Below are 15,380 nucleotides of genomic sequence, written 5' to 3'. Positions count from 1 at the left end.
TGTCCTTTGCAGAGAAACTCATAGATGCTCTCCAAGATTCCACACTACCCTGTCAAGTAAAACATGGCTTATGCCTGAATTTTCCAAGCAGAAAATAAGGTTTAGAGCCCAGGAATCTACCTGCTAGCTTTTACCCTGAGCTTTCCTCACAGACTTACGAAAGAACCTGAGAAGTTCTAACTTCTCAAGCTCTCTGAATCTCCAGGCCCCCACTGGCCCCTATTTCACTTGAGAGCAGCTGCAGAAGTGTTCCAAAACACACTCCCACAAAGCCCTGAGTTTTCCCCGCTGACCAAGGGCTGGATGCCTTTAATTGTATTGATGATTAATTACATTTCTATCACTTTGGGAAGCCTCCAAAAAGGGGTGCTGCTATTACCTTTCTGCAGAGCTCAGGTGATGCTGCAAGCTCAGGATAAAGACAAGGTTTGCCTGTTTGTTACATTATTTATGCAGGGCAGATTGTTTGGCAATTACACTTAAAGTACAATCACTGTGCCATTTGTACTTGCTACAGTAAAGAGGCAAAAGTTTTTTAAGGCATTAATACCTTGAAAAGTACCAGGGTAAGTGGAAATGACTGTTCTCTCTTATTAGCTCCATGGTTATTTATACTTTTGCAGATTACCATGGTGCAGTGCAATTAGGCTTCTTAAGTACTGTTCAAATTGAGAAGTTTCAAGAGCTCTACTGAATAATTAACCCTTAAATACATTTACAGGAATAAACCTACAGCAAATGGCCAAAGCCTGCTCCAAACAGAGGCTTTTAAATCACCTGTGAAGAAAGAAGTACAAGAGACCATCTTCCAGGAAGGGCTCACATGTAAGCAGAGGCTACAATGCACTGACCATTCCACCAACTACACCTTGAGCAGGTTTCACAATAGCTATAATACACCAGGTAAATCTAAAACAAAGCACTTGGTCTCACCACCCCTGGCTGCCTTTTTTTCTTTTTCTTTTTTTTTTAATGTACCTAGGGTAAAAAACACCTGATAGCAATTCTGTTAAAGGCATACCACTCCACAGGCAGGATGAAAGAATTTGGTGATTTCAAATATCAAGGAACTGACCTGTTTATAGGGCTGAGTTTGGGGACTGAGGGGATTTAAAGTTATTTCTTTATTTTAAATGCAGACACACACTTCCAAACACACACTCTGTCCAGAAACTTGTTTCCCCAGGGCAGGACAGTCCATCTCCCATGCCAGACTAGGAACATGGTAGCTATGTGACACCATCCAAGTACATCCACAGTGGAGAAGACACTATGGCACCTCCAGTCCTTCAGCAGCTACTCTGCTTACAGCCCAACACACAGTCACCACCAAGATGACCATCTTAGCTCACAGGGGTGAGGAACAAGGATCAGCTAAGATTATGTCATACACTGTGTTTTATGCCTTCTCAGACACAGTTCTAGCAAGTGTGTACCCATCTATAGAGCGTGTTCTCATTGCCAGCCTCACAGTAGAGAGAGGAAGGAGACTCAAAGGTGAGAAGGGAACCAAGCTGCTCTGCATGTCAGGGAAGTGCCATTACATGATGAAACCCTCTTGTTTGCAGACCCCACTTCATTAAAGGAATGTGTTCTAATCTTGCATCCCTTTTCCAAAGAGCAGCTCCATCTGTCCCATTTGTCTAGATTCTTTCCCAGCTCCTCCTGTGATGAGCTCAGATACTGCCCCATGCCCACAGCCCGGGTCAGCCCCAGACACAGTGCTGTGATTTCCATGTTCCACGTACCTCCACAGTGAGCTCTCCGTTACACTCCCCAGGTTGAAGTCGTAGAGCTTTGTCAGAATGAGAATCACCTAGAGAGGGGAAAGGGAGGGAGTGAGAGAGAAAGGGAAAAGAGGAGAAAAAAAAAAGGTTGATGTTAGATTTTGTAACAATACACGGGGCATCTGAAACCACCTAAAGGAGAGCTGAGCATTTATCCATTAAAGTTGCAGTATTATAGGATAAAGTAGGTTTAAAAAATAAAATGGGAAATCATTAGCTTAGTGCGTTGTATAACCAGTAACACTTATTTTAATCCCAAAATGTTTTGCATTTGAAATAAAACATGCCACCAGGAATTAATCAGACTTTGTGAGCTGACCTCTCTGCAACTATGGTTATTCAAATTCAGGGATGGAATCAAATGCACCCTTGTTAATTCAATAGTTCAATCTAAAATTACAGTCAATTTCTTTTGTCTCTCAACATTTTATCATTAATTATTCAGTCTGCACAGAAAGAACTAGCAAGTTGGTTTTTTTCATCTAGATCCCCATCCACCAAAACAATCCATCTTGCCTACAGTCAGCTTTGTTTTCTCCATATGCTGTCACTGACTCCAGAGCATGGGAATTCCTACAAGCCATCACCTTCCCACAGCGGTAAGAGGGACACGGAGTGTGACATTCTGCTTATGCACTGAGCAAGACAGACCTTCACTTGCATCTTTAGTGCCCAAGGACCATCAGAGGCTCCAGGACTCACTGACTTACTGGAGAAAACACTCCTGAGTCATGCCCCTGCAAAACTGAGGCTGGTGGAGAGGGAGTTGAGCAGTACATGGGGGACCACAGAGGAATGCACTTTCTCTCTGATCTACCTGGTGCTGTGACCTGAGATTTCACAGGTAAATGTAATCCTCCTAGCTACAAGCTACATTGCCCAATGTCCTTCTCTCCAGAAAGGCAGTTATGCATTCTGATAGCTTGGGAGCCTCTGTGCAAGCTCCCAGGCTCACGTGGGCTGAGGGAATAGAGGGAAGGTAAGAGCATTTGAGAATCTGCTCCTTGCTTTTTTAGCATAACTGATGTCATACAGTTCATTCCTTTGGATTCTACAGGACCAGCCTCAAGGCAGAGCTCCAGGGCACCTCTTCATTTTTGTTTTGCACCATTTTAACATTTCAGCATCATTTCCTCCTTGCAGGATTCAAACACAGGCCAGCTTCTCTCACATCTGCTCCAGCTGTGAGAGAGAGAGCAAAGTTTAAAGCTTTGCAGAAAAATGCCAAAGGATTAATCAATATCACAGCTGCTGCAGCACTCGTTTACTGTCAGCATAATACCAGGAAAAAACCTGTTCAAATTGTAAGGGACCTTGGTACGTGACTATGCACTCAGTGCCCATCTTAATGACTTCAGAATAGATGCTCCAAGCATTCCTTCCTCTCCTTGATTCACTTTTACCATCCCCTATTGCATTTTTCCCTTTATTTCCCAATGCAGAGACCTTTAGGAAGAAGATAATAGCCAAGCTGCTTCCAGCAGGGTGTGAAAAGAAACCTGCCAGGCAGATTTGACTCAGCATATGCAAGTCCATGTCAGCTGAAACCAACACTACCCTTTGGGGAAATAAGGCCAACATCCTTTTTAATGCAGCCTAAAACCTGCACACATCTTCCCATACAAAGGGGGAAGAACCAGCTGCAAGCTGCAGCAACCAAGCTTTGGATGGATGGTTTGTGTGCCTCCACCCCTCACACCCAGCAGGGCAGCCTTCTCCCAGCTAAAACCCAATGAGAATGACATTTCTAGGATGTTTCCTACAATCCCACAGGCACTCAGCCAGCACTCCTCTCAAGGCTCTCTAGGAAGCCAAGCACTATGGCACAAGCCCTGCCCTGCCTGAAATTGTACCCCTCGTATTGCTCGCAGCTGGGGTGAGGTTTCACAAAGTTTTTGAGTTTCAAAGTCTAAGCACATTGAAGACAGCTGAGTTCAGTGGATTCTGGGTTTATTCCTAAACATTGTAAATAAAATCTCTGTGTCTTGATCAAATTTCAACAGATTCTACCCTTATTGCTACCCTAAATTGCAATTAAAACTAAAGGCAGCATCCATACTCTCCCAGCTCTTTGTCTCTCTCCCCAGATCTCCTATGCCCTATATTTTTGAATACATCACTTATCTATTATGACCCTGCAAATCCCAGGATAACAGCAGCTTTACAGAAGTGGGCTGAATGCTACTCAGCTTCTGGGTATAAATTCATAGTAAAAGCATGTTGTTTAGTATGACTTTTCTGGATTTTTGCCCGGCATGACTGACTAACATCCATCTCTACTTGGTGATGCATGGAAAGCACAAGCATCCCTTGAGCAGTGTCTTACACGCAGTCCCAGGAAATAGCAGGAGTTTCCTGAGGCAGTGGTAACACCTACAGCAACCTGTCCCTAAAATCACTCACCAGATGAGCCCAGGACAGGCAACATTCCCACACCACTAAACCAGGCAGCTTCCACTCTGCTCTCACTTACTTTTGAGAAAAAAACACTCCAGATTCAATAAAGACCACTCTTTTAAGGGTTTGGGAGTCTGAAAACCAGAGAGGATCTGAGAGTCTGAACACACAACCTTCTCAAGAAGAGCTGCAAAAGCACTTTTTCCCTACACACTGCGACAGAGCAAACTCAGCTGCTCAGGGACCACCATGGGGCTGAGACACAGACGAGAGCCTGAGAGGCAAGGCTGGATCCTGAGCTGTTTCATGGGCTGTGTTTGACTCAGCTCGGCAGAGGAAACATCAAACCCTTCCAGAGGATATTCTGAGGCACCATCAGGCTGCCCCAGCCATGCTGAGAAGAAACATCAGGCAGGGGCAGATGTGGGAAAGTACCAGATTTTCTGACATTGTGTTGTTTGAATGCTTTAGTTGAAAAAGGATGGAACAAAATAGTACATTTTCCAGAAGTGAATTCCGACAGGAAAAAGAAAAATTTGAAAGGGAAAGACCTTCCTTGACTCAGGCTGAGACATTTGATTCCAATTTCTGCTTTGTAGTCAAAGAGACTCCTCTTGTTTTTGTGAACACTAACAATTTACTTTTTTTTCCACGACAGTGTAATTTTGCATGAAAATCTTGATGTTTTTTCTTTTTACAAGCTGAATTCTACTGAAAACTGGAGATTTTACAATTAAGGCACTATTTCAAAACAAAAACATTTTCTTCCCCTGAACTGAGAGAAATCTGGAATTGCCACCCCATAGCAAATGCCCACTCTGCAACATAAATTAAAACATTTTGCTCTAGGGAAAAGAAATACAAACTTACTAAGTTCCAAGCAATTCAGAAACAGCAAAAACTTACACTTAGGCATTATTTAATCAAAATAAAGAAAACACCTTTATAGTGCCAAATTAAGCTGTTTCTATTCATCAAACCAATCTTTCCAAAATTAATTCTAAGTCAGCTCAATGTTAAACTGCATTTTGCAATGGGAACGTACTTTTCACTTCAGGAAATGCAGCTCAGATATGAAATTTCCTCATCTCCTGCAGGCTAGGCTCCACACACTACACTGTGTTTCCCAGGACACCCCAGGGCAGGTGTCCCTTGAGACACCAAGCAGCTCAGCTGGTTGAGAATGAAAAAACAGGGCAAGAGTCTGCAGGACAGAATGTGGAAATAGGGAGGCTGAATTACAGCTCCCTTAAGGCAATACAATCCCTCCAGAAAATGCAATTTCAAGCTGAGCTTACAGGAAACTTAATGACCTGAATAATTTAACAAATTGTTTTGGTTTTGTAGACAGAAATGGGAATGGAGAAAGGATAATCAGGAAAAATATATTTTCTTTGGAAAGAAGTGCTGTTCCAGTTCTACAAGAATTTTCTTATGTGCTTTATTTTTCACACATGCATCTCCACATTGCATATAGGTTGGAGTTGTTTTCACTGTCTACTAAATACCCTGCTTTAAGGCTTATATAAAAAAATGCCAACACTTGTCAATCATTTACCTTCAATGGTCTATACTTCAATACAGATTAAGAGCCTCTGGCACAGAGGAATCGTGACACAATGCTCTATAGCATACTAAACCACTAAATCCAGATTTAATGTGATGGACCACTTCTTTAAATTAAGAGACAGCAAGTGTCCAAAACTGTCCAATTCAGCAGCCTTGAGTCTTGACCCAACTTGGCTGGTATGAAAGCAGAAAAATTACAACCAGGAATATTAGCCCACATTTCATTCCATCTCAAAAACACATTCTTGAAGGAATCCCTATTGTTCAGTCAATTATCAGCAATCTCCAAGCCCACAAATCACAAAAGGACTCAGAAGCTTTTCAGAGTGTTTGGTGGTGTAACAATCTTCCATGCCAATAAAATTTTACTACGAAGGAAAATTACCTCAGTTCATTAAACCCAGCTCTAGATCTTGCCAATTCTAAACTGGCAAAGTACTTTGCATATACCCCAGAGTGGAATATATAATACCTGTTTCCCACAAATTAAGAGTGCAAAGACACTGCAGTTCCTTCAGCAGGTTGACAATGAACTTCAGAACAAGTGAAAAGCACCACACCAAGGCTGTGTGGAGACCCTGCACTCCTGTGTGAGGGGACATTCATATTAGAGACAAGAGAGGGCAGTGAAGAAGAGCACAGCAGCCAAAGTAGATGTCAGACAGACATCTGACAGGCCAGCTCTGATTCACTTCACGAGACATCTCTTCTCTCAGTGATCCTGCTGTATCAGCACAGAGATTAACACAACTCATCAGTAGCCCTGAGCACATATTTGCCAAGTGTAATTAATAAAGAGTACAGGGATGAGCAGTAGGCAGCACAAAGCACAGCAGAAAGAGGGCAGACAAATTTACATGTGAAAAATGAGAGCTCTCCACTCACTTGCTCTGGCACACTGGGGTCTCTGTCTCCTGCCCACAGAGATATTTCCACGATGCTTGCAACATTTTCTACTCTCCAAGCCAAGCACAGGAAGCTTGTCTGCAATTTCCATCTGCCATTCCCCAATCCAAACGAGAGCTACAGCACCCAAAAAGTAAATTTCAAATGTGAGCAACCACAGGATAGTGGGAACCAGTGTCAGTAAAAATGCTCACAGCCAAAGACAAATTGGCTTAAAATGCTCTGGGACTTAAACACCAGCAGCACTTATATTTGTAGGTCCTTGATGTTTTCTTATTTGGGATTTTTTTGTGGGGTTTGTTTGTTTGTTTTGGGTTTCTTTTTTTGGTGGTGGTGGGTGGTTTTCAAGGCACAAGATTATTAACTACAGCTGGACTGACTGGCAAGTACATGGACATGCACATTCATGAGCATGAATTTCTAATGCACTCTTTCATGCAATCACTTCATTCAAAGCTCATTCTGTCAAAAGCCACCAATACCAGCCTAATTTTTCCCAAACAAACACTCAAAAGATGGGGAAAGGACAATTTAAAAGTTTAATCTATATTTGTGTTTAAGTGGAAACTGTGGTAGGCTGACCCCAAGCAGGAACTAAGCACCAACCCAGAACTGACTCTGTCCCCACCCCAGGTTGATGGAGGAGAAAGCCAGAAAAGCAAAAGTGAAAAAAACCTTGTAATTCCTGACAAAGACATGGCCATTTGTCAAGGAAAGGGAAGAAACTATAAATATACAAACAAGTGATATTGGGGAAATTGTTGACAGTCCTCCCCAAAAGACCAATGTAAAATGAGTCTTAGAACACAGTTACTATTGCTGAGGATGATATTCTATGGAACACAACACCTTTCTGACCTCCTCCTTGTGTGGGCACAGACAACCTGGCACTGAGAAGCTCTGTTCAGCTACACCTAAAACACTGATGTGCTATCAGCACTGCTTTAAGCTAGAATTCAAAACACAGCATGGCACAGGCTGCTCTGAGGAAAATTATTCCAGTACTAGTGTTTTCCTGGGTCAGGGTAGCATGATTCTCAAAAACAATCACTAAATAACCCTGGTCTCATCAAAATCTCTTCACACAAATACAGCCTCAAAAATCTATGTGTGCATGTGAGTGATCACACTATGCAATATCACCATCCTCATTTCCACTGGAGGTCTGAGTGCAGTTGCCAATACCCAAGAGTGCCATCTCCAGTTGTGAGAAGCATATAGAACTATTACAAAGCTCCCAGGAGAGGAATTTAAATCCCACAGGTGTTAACAGATTCTGCAAGCATCACCACTATGAAACAAGGCAAGTAATAGCATCTTTGTTTTACTGATGAGGAGGCAAAGAGAGGTTAAGTGAAATTTTAAGTGTTTCTCTACATGGGAACACTCAAAAAGAAGATTCCAAATAAACTTTTAAGAGTTTGGGTTCAATCCACTTTGCAAATACATATGAAAAGTCAAAGACTACTTTATTCTGAAAAAGAGTCCATCGAGGAATTCAGCATAGCTGAAAGAATCCAATTCAGCACACTTTGATAATTTAAGGTAAGAGGCATCATCTGGAAGAAAAAACACCAATCTGAGTTCACCCAGAGTAAGAGAATGATTAGCTAAAAAGGAATACATACACCTTAAATACCAAACTCCCCTTTTTTCCCCAGTCTGGTGAGCATAGCTGAAGAAAATTTATCTCCAGATAATAGGAATTAATGAATAGCACATCCTAAGACACAATAAAAAACCAGCAGAGGTGCTGACAACAAACACAGACCAAATCCTGCCCCTGGAAATCAGAGTAGCACTTCTGTAAGAGTAAAGCTTTGCCAACTAAGCTTGCAGCAAAGGACTTTTCCTTACTTTTTTTCTTTTTTTTTTTCTTTCTTTTTTTTTAATCTCTGGAGAGACGAAAATGATCTGTGGGTGGCTTCAGGCAGTGCAGACAAAAGAGCCCTCTGAAATTGAAAGAGACAAATCCCAAGATCACACACAGAAGCAAAACACGTTCCAGTGAACTTGTGATCTCCAAACAGCTGAGACTGTCAAATTTGTCCTCAAAACAAGAACCAGTAACTAAAAGGAGGATATTTGCCTTTAATCCTCTTTTGCCTGTGTTGCTTATCACTTTCCAGTGGGAAAACTGCCACAGCAGGCTCCTTCTGTCCCCTGCCCTCCTCCCTTTCAATATAAATCAGGCACCACAATGGGCTGGAGCCAGAGCAGAAGTCTTCCCACTGGCACAGCTGGAGACAGATCACATTATCTTCACAAAAGCACCTTCCAGATGTAAGTAGCAGTGTGAAATTCCCATTTACAGGACTTGCACTGAATGAACAGAATCTGAGGGTGCAAAAAAAAAAAAAAAAAAAAACAACCCAGAACTAAAACCACTACAGTGCCTTGCAGAAATAGCCAGATCTGGAAAGCCCAACTCTCTCTTCCTGTCCCTTTACAAGCAAAAGCAAGGCAGGAATTTTGTGTGCTGGTTCCCTTGGATGCCTTGGCAATTCAAGGGCAAGCCCAGTCTGTCAAAGAAACAGCACCCACCAGCATAAACACAGAGAGACACCTCTTCCAGAGTCATGGATCTACCTTACTGGCCTCTCACAAATCTAGAAAGTGTTTTTAATTGAATCTGACAGAGTCTTTCATGCTTTTAGTTTTAGGCATTTTTGTACAGGGACTGTAATTTAGGATATGTTCAGAGATGCCTTGCACATACAAATCCTTGCTGTGGCAGTGAATGCAGCTGAATAACCCCACCAGCAAGGCAATGACTAATGACTCCAGGACTCAGAAAAGGAATTGGACTATAATGTTTTACAACAATGTGGGAAAAGGAGTCTGATTTTCCTCCTCCCAAGGCAGACATTGCAATTATCAACCAAAGAGAGGGTTTTCACAGCCACTAGCTGTATAGTGGCTGCAAGTCAGCCACAAGCCTCTTTCATCTCCACTACACATTAAAAATTGGGCAATATCTCTCATGCAACATTTTTTCCAAGAGAGTAAGAAATAAAATTGGCAAATCCTGCCTCAGTTTCAGCAAGTGTATGTCCTGCATATCCACATGCTTACCTTTAGTGCACACACTCACACACACAAAATGTAACTCTGATTACAATTGTGCAAAACCTCCTTAATAAAGAAATAAATGAGATTCCTACAGCAGTCCTTAAAGAGCAGCTGGATCCTGTCCCAGAGGCTGCAGGAGAGTGCACACACTCCTGTGCATCTGTGTCCATGTCTGTGTAACATAAAAGCAATTATCAGCCACACAGAATCAGGAGACAGTATCTGGAAAAGGTGTGGTAATTAGGAATAAACACACTGGAAGGGAGGGTGGACACACCAACACTAACAGCAGCTTGTGAGTAGCATTAGTCAGAGAAGTCAGAGATAGAAAATACTCCCCAGATTATCTTATCCACCCCCCTGACAAGGCACAGTTTTGCCCTACAGAATTTTTCCTAGCTTTTCAGGATGGTTTTTCTGCACATAAATACACATTCCCACCAGAAAAGACATCTAGATTGCTTAAAATAACAGAAGGCTGAGTTTTATCTCTGTGTAACTCAGTTTAACATAAATACAATCTCTCCTGTCAGGTAGTGATATGATTTAAGGGTCCCCTATCATACCTTATAAGAGGTGATAGCAAAGAACTCATTATTTATTTCTATTGATTCAGCAACCCACACTAGATCATATATCCCAGTTCTTCCCCCTTGCTAAGAAGCCCCCCTCTAAAGCCTTGGAAACTTTAATTTTATCTTTTGTCCCTTCTCTGTCTTCCTTTTAAAGCTGCTGTGTGCACACCTCCAAGTTCAAGAAGAAAATGAAAAAAGGCCCCAGATACTTTGCTGGCTCAGTTCTTATTCCAATTATCTCCTGATACCATCCACAAAGCAGCAGATTTTGTGCAGCAATTTATCTCTGTGGAGTCAGTCAGATTTCTGCTGAAGGGCCATTTAAAGCTTCTGACATTGGGAGACCTGGAAAGAAGGAGTGACATGAACTCCGAGTATGGGTACACTACCTTCAGAGGACATTTCTCCATTTCTCAATTTAATTAAAAAAAAAAAGAAAAAGTAAGGGAACATAGCCCTTTGAGATCATATCAAGTGCCAGGACAGGAAAGGGTTTTTCTTGAAGGCAGGAGTATCTGGTTCTATAAAAGAAGCTAAACTATGTGGGAAATTTTGTGTCTGAGGCATTTCTGAAAGGAAGAGGGGGGAAAAAAAGTTCTCATAAAGGTAATTCTTCAAGAAAATTCAGGCTGCTTATAGCTGCTCCACTTTGGACTCCAGGTTCTACTCAGGAACTCTTACTCCTCTCACACATATGCCCCTCTCACCTCTCCCCTGCATATGTGCATATATAAAAATGAGTGATCTTCTTCAGATTCCAATTAGCATCTCAAACAGTTGTTATGGATCAGTGCATGGGCAAGAGATTCTCCCTCTCCCCAGGGACAGAAGATGGAGTAGATATCCTGTTAAAGTCTCCACTCTAGCCTCATGCCTACATAGGCTTACTTCATGTGAAAAAGCCTCACTGCTAGCACAGGAGAACCAGTCCAAGAGTTGGAGTTTTACAGATGTTACCATGGAAGAAAACAAAGTACCTGTTGGGAGATAAATCCTTCCATCTGTTTTTAGTGGCCAGTTAAAAGACCTTCCACTCCTGCAAATCCAAGCACCTCAGACTTGGGCTCGTTTCCTTCCTCACAGCAGCCCAGGGAAAGAAGGATTGTTGCAGTTTGCCAAATGTCAAGTGTAGCACAGACGGAAAAAGGGCAAAATGCACAACTTGTTCGAGTTATGGTTCTGCAACTATCAACATCCAGTAATCAGATTTTCCACCACACATGAGAACCCACTTTGAACACCTGTACGAATTCACTATGTAATCACAACATCTTAAATATGCATACATAGAGTACTTATAATTAAACAGGGAAGGTGAAATATAAGAATCATCACAGGAAGAACAAGAAAAAAGTGATCATTTAGATTATATGAGTAAGTATCACAGTCAACTTGGGTCAGTCAGGCTGAGTGGGACACACAGAATAGGACAGTGCCTGAGGTAAGAGACAAGCACAAGTCAGGGCTTTTGACAGACAAAAGGTCAGAAGCAAGAGTTTGAGTGCTAAATAGCCAATTAACATATTTTTACATTATTATAGATTAAAAAAAATTAAATGATCTGATTATCCTATATATTAAGGTAATAAAAACGTGGTCTGTCCAATTAACTGCGCTCTCCTGACCTTGAACTTCTGTTTATGCAGTTCTCATCTGCAGGCAACAAAATCTACTTTAAAACTTAGTGGCTCAACTATGGTAAGGTCAGACTCTGCCCTAGAAGCCCCTTTTCCTACTCATATTCCTTTGAAATAATCTTTACTCATTATTTTAATCACCTTTATTGTTTTTATTTTTATTCTGTATTTCTCATGTGCACACATTTCATCATCATTACAATGGCTGAACTACTTATGGTATAAGTAGCTTTTTACTATTATTTTCTTGTATCTTTTACTATATTATCTTGTATCATTAAATAGTAAACCAAATTATTTTCATCTGTGAATTTTCATATGTTGCTGTGAAAACACACTCTGTCTGGGCAATTTCCTATCTTTGCTCCTGTGCAGAGCAGCTCTTGCTCATTCCAAGCACCCCTGGAGCCAGGATGTTATCTCCTTTGGAGGGCCTAACCAAGCAGACTTACATGAAACCTCTCTCACTAGGTATTTCCAGAATGTGAGCTGGGAATGATTCCTCTGTGGATATCCACCACATTGAGCCAGCCAGATATAACAACCTCCTCTGTCTCAGCACTAAAACTTTTAATAAATTCCCCCCCCCATCCTGCTCTCACAAAATTTTCCTGTGAAAGACTGGCACCAGCTCATGGTGGGGTGGGAGAAAATGAAGGAATCTTTGAGGATCCACAATACAATTGCAATTTTTAGTGTCAGTCCAATAGCTCAAAGCGGGGATAGAATGTGTTTAAGAAAAAAATCCATTCATCTGGTTTTGACCTTAGTAAGAAAGAAAATGGGTTTTTCCCACTTTAGAAATACCTTGTGCTAATGCCTGCATGGGGAGATGTGGAGCAGCACAGTTGAAGCTGTCAAGGGCAATTTTTCTTACAGACTTATGTGTTCTGTTACTTATAAAAAAAAAAAAAAAGCTGAGAAAAATAGAGGAACTTGAATTCCAATCTCCTTTAATGCAACATTATGGTTGAGAATTTCAAGCTGTAAAAGTAGGAAACTCAGAAGTTCAGCTCTACATTATGTACACGGATTGTATAAGAGAAAAGAGGCAAATCACCTTTGCAGAAATCCAAAGCTCTATCAACATTTGGAATCCTTTTGCAATTGGTTGAGGCCCAGAGACAGTTGGTCAGACACCTACTGGCTCCAGTCTGCAACCCTCACTTCAACAGAAAACTTTCAGAAGGTTTGACTCGGTGAGATCTCTCTCCTTTCCTTACTTAGGGATCTAAAAAATTATTTCTATGGACCTGAAAGAATCATGCCTTCCAGGAGACAGAGAAATTGAAGCACATTCTTCATATCAAGCCACTATCTTGTAAGAATCTCCTATAAGAATCATGGTTATGACAACTGAGACTGCTGACATTTAAACTGGGACTACTTTTAAGATCAAGATCTAGGATGCTAAACTCTAAGAGATAGAGCCTTTTTACTCATGTATGACAAGGAAGGCTCAGTGGCTTTGCTCTTCTAGTACCTGCATCACCATCAGAAGGACATCTAGGACCCAAAATCTGGAGGTAGAAAAGGGGGAATTTTCATGTTCTCTGAAAATCCTTTGCAGCTCTGCAGGGTCTCCAGATGACCTTCAGGGAATTTCACATCCATGGGCTATAGGATTATCTTGCACCTTGCATTGAGATATCAAAACCACCCATCACTGCAGAAGGGCTCTAAAGAGCATCAATAGTCCCACTGACTATTCCTGCATTGGAATGTTTTATGTGGTGTGCCAGAAATTTCTCAAAGCTTCCAAAAATCATTCTGCCCCTTGAGGAACATAAGAGGGAATGGCTCTTAAAAGTAAAAATGCAAATTGACTAAACAAGATCTGTAATGGCCACTCTGCAAGGTCTGTAAAAACTTTCTTCTTCTCTTTACTGCCTCAAGAGCCCTGGTTACCATCAGAATAATCCCTTCTCCTCTCCCTCACCAGTCACACCACAAGGTCTTGTCCTTGTCAGCACCATGAAGTCATAGGAGCAATATGCTTTTCATGAGAAAGAGTTGAGCTGGCAAAAGCTGAGAGCTCTGAACATCACCAGAGGCTGAAGCACAGTGGGGACCAGAGGGCTGATTCAAGTAGATAGTGTCAGTGTCATCTATCAGTGTATCAACTCTGTACAGGTTCTTTGTCTTACCTTGCAGGATGCACACAGAGGAAAAGGTGAGCACATCTTTTAGTACCTGTGACAGACTAAAGAACAAATCCAAAGGTTCATTTTTGCCTCTGATGTTTTATGACTGTCCTTTCACTAACATGATCATCTACAAACTACTTCTTATAAAACACCTCCCTAAACAGAAATATTTCTCTGGGTCCTTTTTACATCAGGACTGACAGCAAGAGCTCCAAAGATAATCGTCAGTAAACCTAGTTATTGGAACAGTGTAACCTGTTGTAAATTCACATGTACAACACAGAAGAATGAAGATACTCCCCAGTCCAGTCTTTCAAATGGAAATTGATACAGATCTCTTTAGTGACTGCACCAGCACAAGACTGATTCCAACAGCTCCAAGCTCCTCACAACACTCCTGCAGCCAGAGCAGCTCTCATTACAAAACTGATGCACTAAAACAGGCACCAGGGGCTCAGCTTTAAACCAAGCTGTCAGAGCACCAGTGTCCTCCACTGCATCACAGAGCTCAAGTTATCATGGACTGTTGCATTTTGGTTTTCTACAAGCCCTAGCTCTTGGAGGCCAGCAATGCCTTAAAACAAAACAACAGAATCTCATATTATCTTATTTTTACTTTTCCTTTTACACACATGCATACATTATATATGTATGTATTATATAATTTATAGATATACATAATGATTTTTAATTATTTCCACTGCATTCTTTTCCCTCCTCTCCCTACCAACAAAGAAGACAATAAATTATCTCGGGCTTTTTTAGATGCCTCAGATTAGCAATGCCACAGTCAGAATAGCACAGAGCACTCCTGAACAGCTATTGCAAGCACTTGCAGATGCCATAAGCCCTTTTCATTCAAGAATACTGTATTTACATTTAAACATAAAGGAAAATAAAGCCAATTTGTTTCACAAACTTCTCAAGAACAGCTTTGCATTCACAGCACGTGTGGCATTCTTGATTAAACAAGAGATCTGCATGAACATAATAAACCTGTAATTTTATTGGCCAAGCTCTATGAAAACAATTTAGAAGACACGGATTACAATGTTAAGCAAACTGCAGCCCATGTACAACACCTGTGAATTATAGCAGTTTGGCAATGAGCTGGCCAGTTGCTTCTCACAGCCTTTAATAACAATCATCCACATCTTCACAGCACAATAGAAATTAGAGACGCAAGAAGCCTATTAGCTCATCCAGAAAAAACAGGATTGTTCCCCATGGGATAATTGCTAATATTCAGTCCAAAGTAGATTTAAAGCTGTAAAACAAGGTAGCCTCTTT

The 15,380-nt window shown here is 41.4% G+C and overlaps 1 protein-coding gene across 1 annotated transcript in view; it reads right to left on the bottom strand.

The window, feature by feature from the left end:
• The window catches only part of SORCS3 (sortilin related VPS10 domain containing receptor 3), a 268,925-nt gene that overhangs the window by 184,818 nt on the left and 68,727 nt on the right, over positions 1-15,380 (bottom strand). The window contains exon 2 of the mRNA XM_036385525.2: positions 1,749-1,816. Within this exon, the coding sequence (XP_036241418.1) occupies positions 1,749-1,816 (68 nt within the window). The remainder of the gene's footprint in view (positions 1-1,748; positions 1,817-15,380) is intronic.

Source organism: Molothrus ater, chromosome 8 (assembly GCF_012460135.2).
Source record: "Molothrus ater isolate BHLD 08-10-18 breed brown headed cowbird chromosome 8, BPBGC_Mater_1.1, whole genome shotgun sequence".
NCBI classification, from domain to species: domain Eukaryota; kingdom Metazoa; phylum Chordata; class Aves; order Passeriformes; family Icteridae; genus Molothrus; species Molothrus ater.
This window is presented reverse-complemented; position numbering and strand designations above follow the sequence as displayed.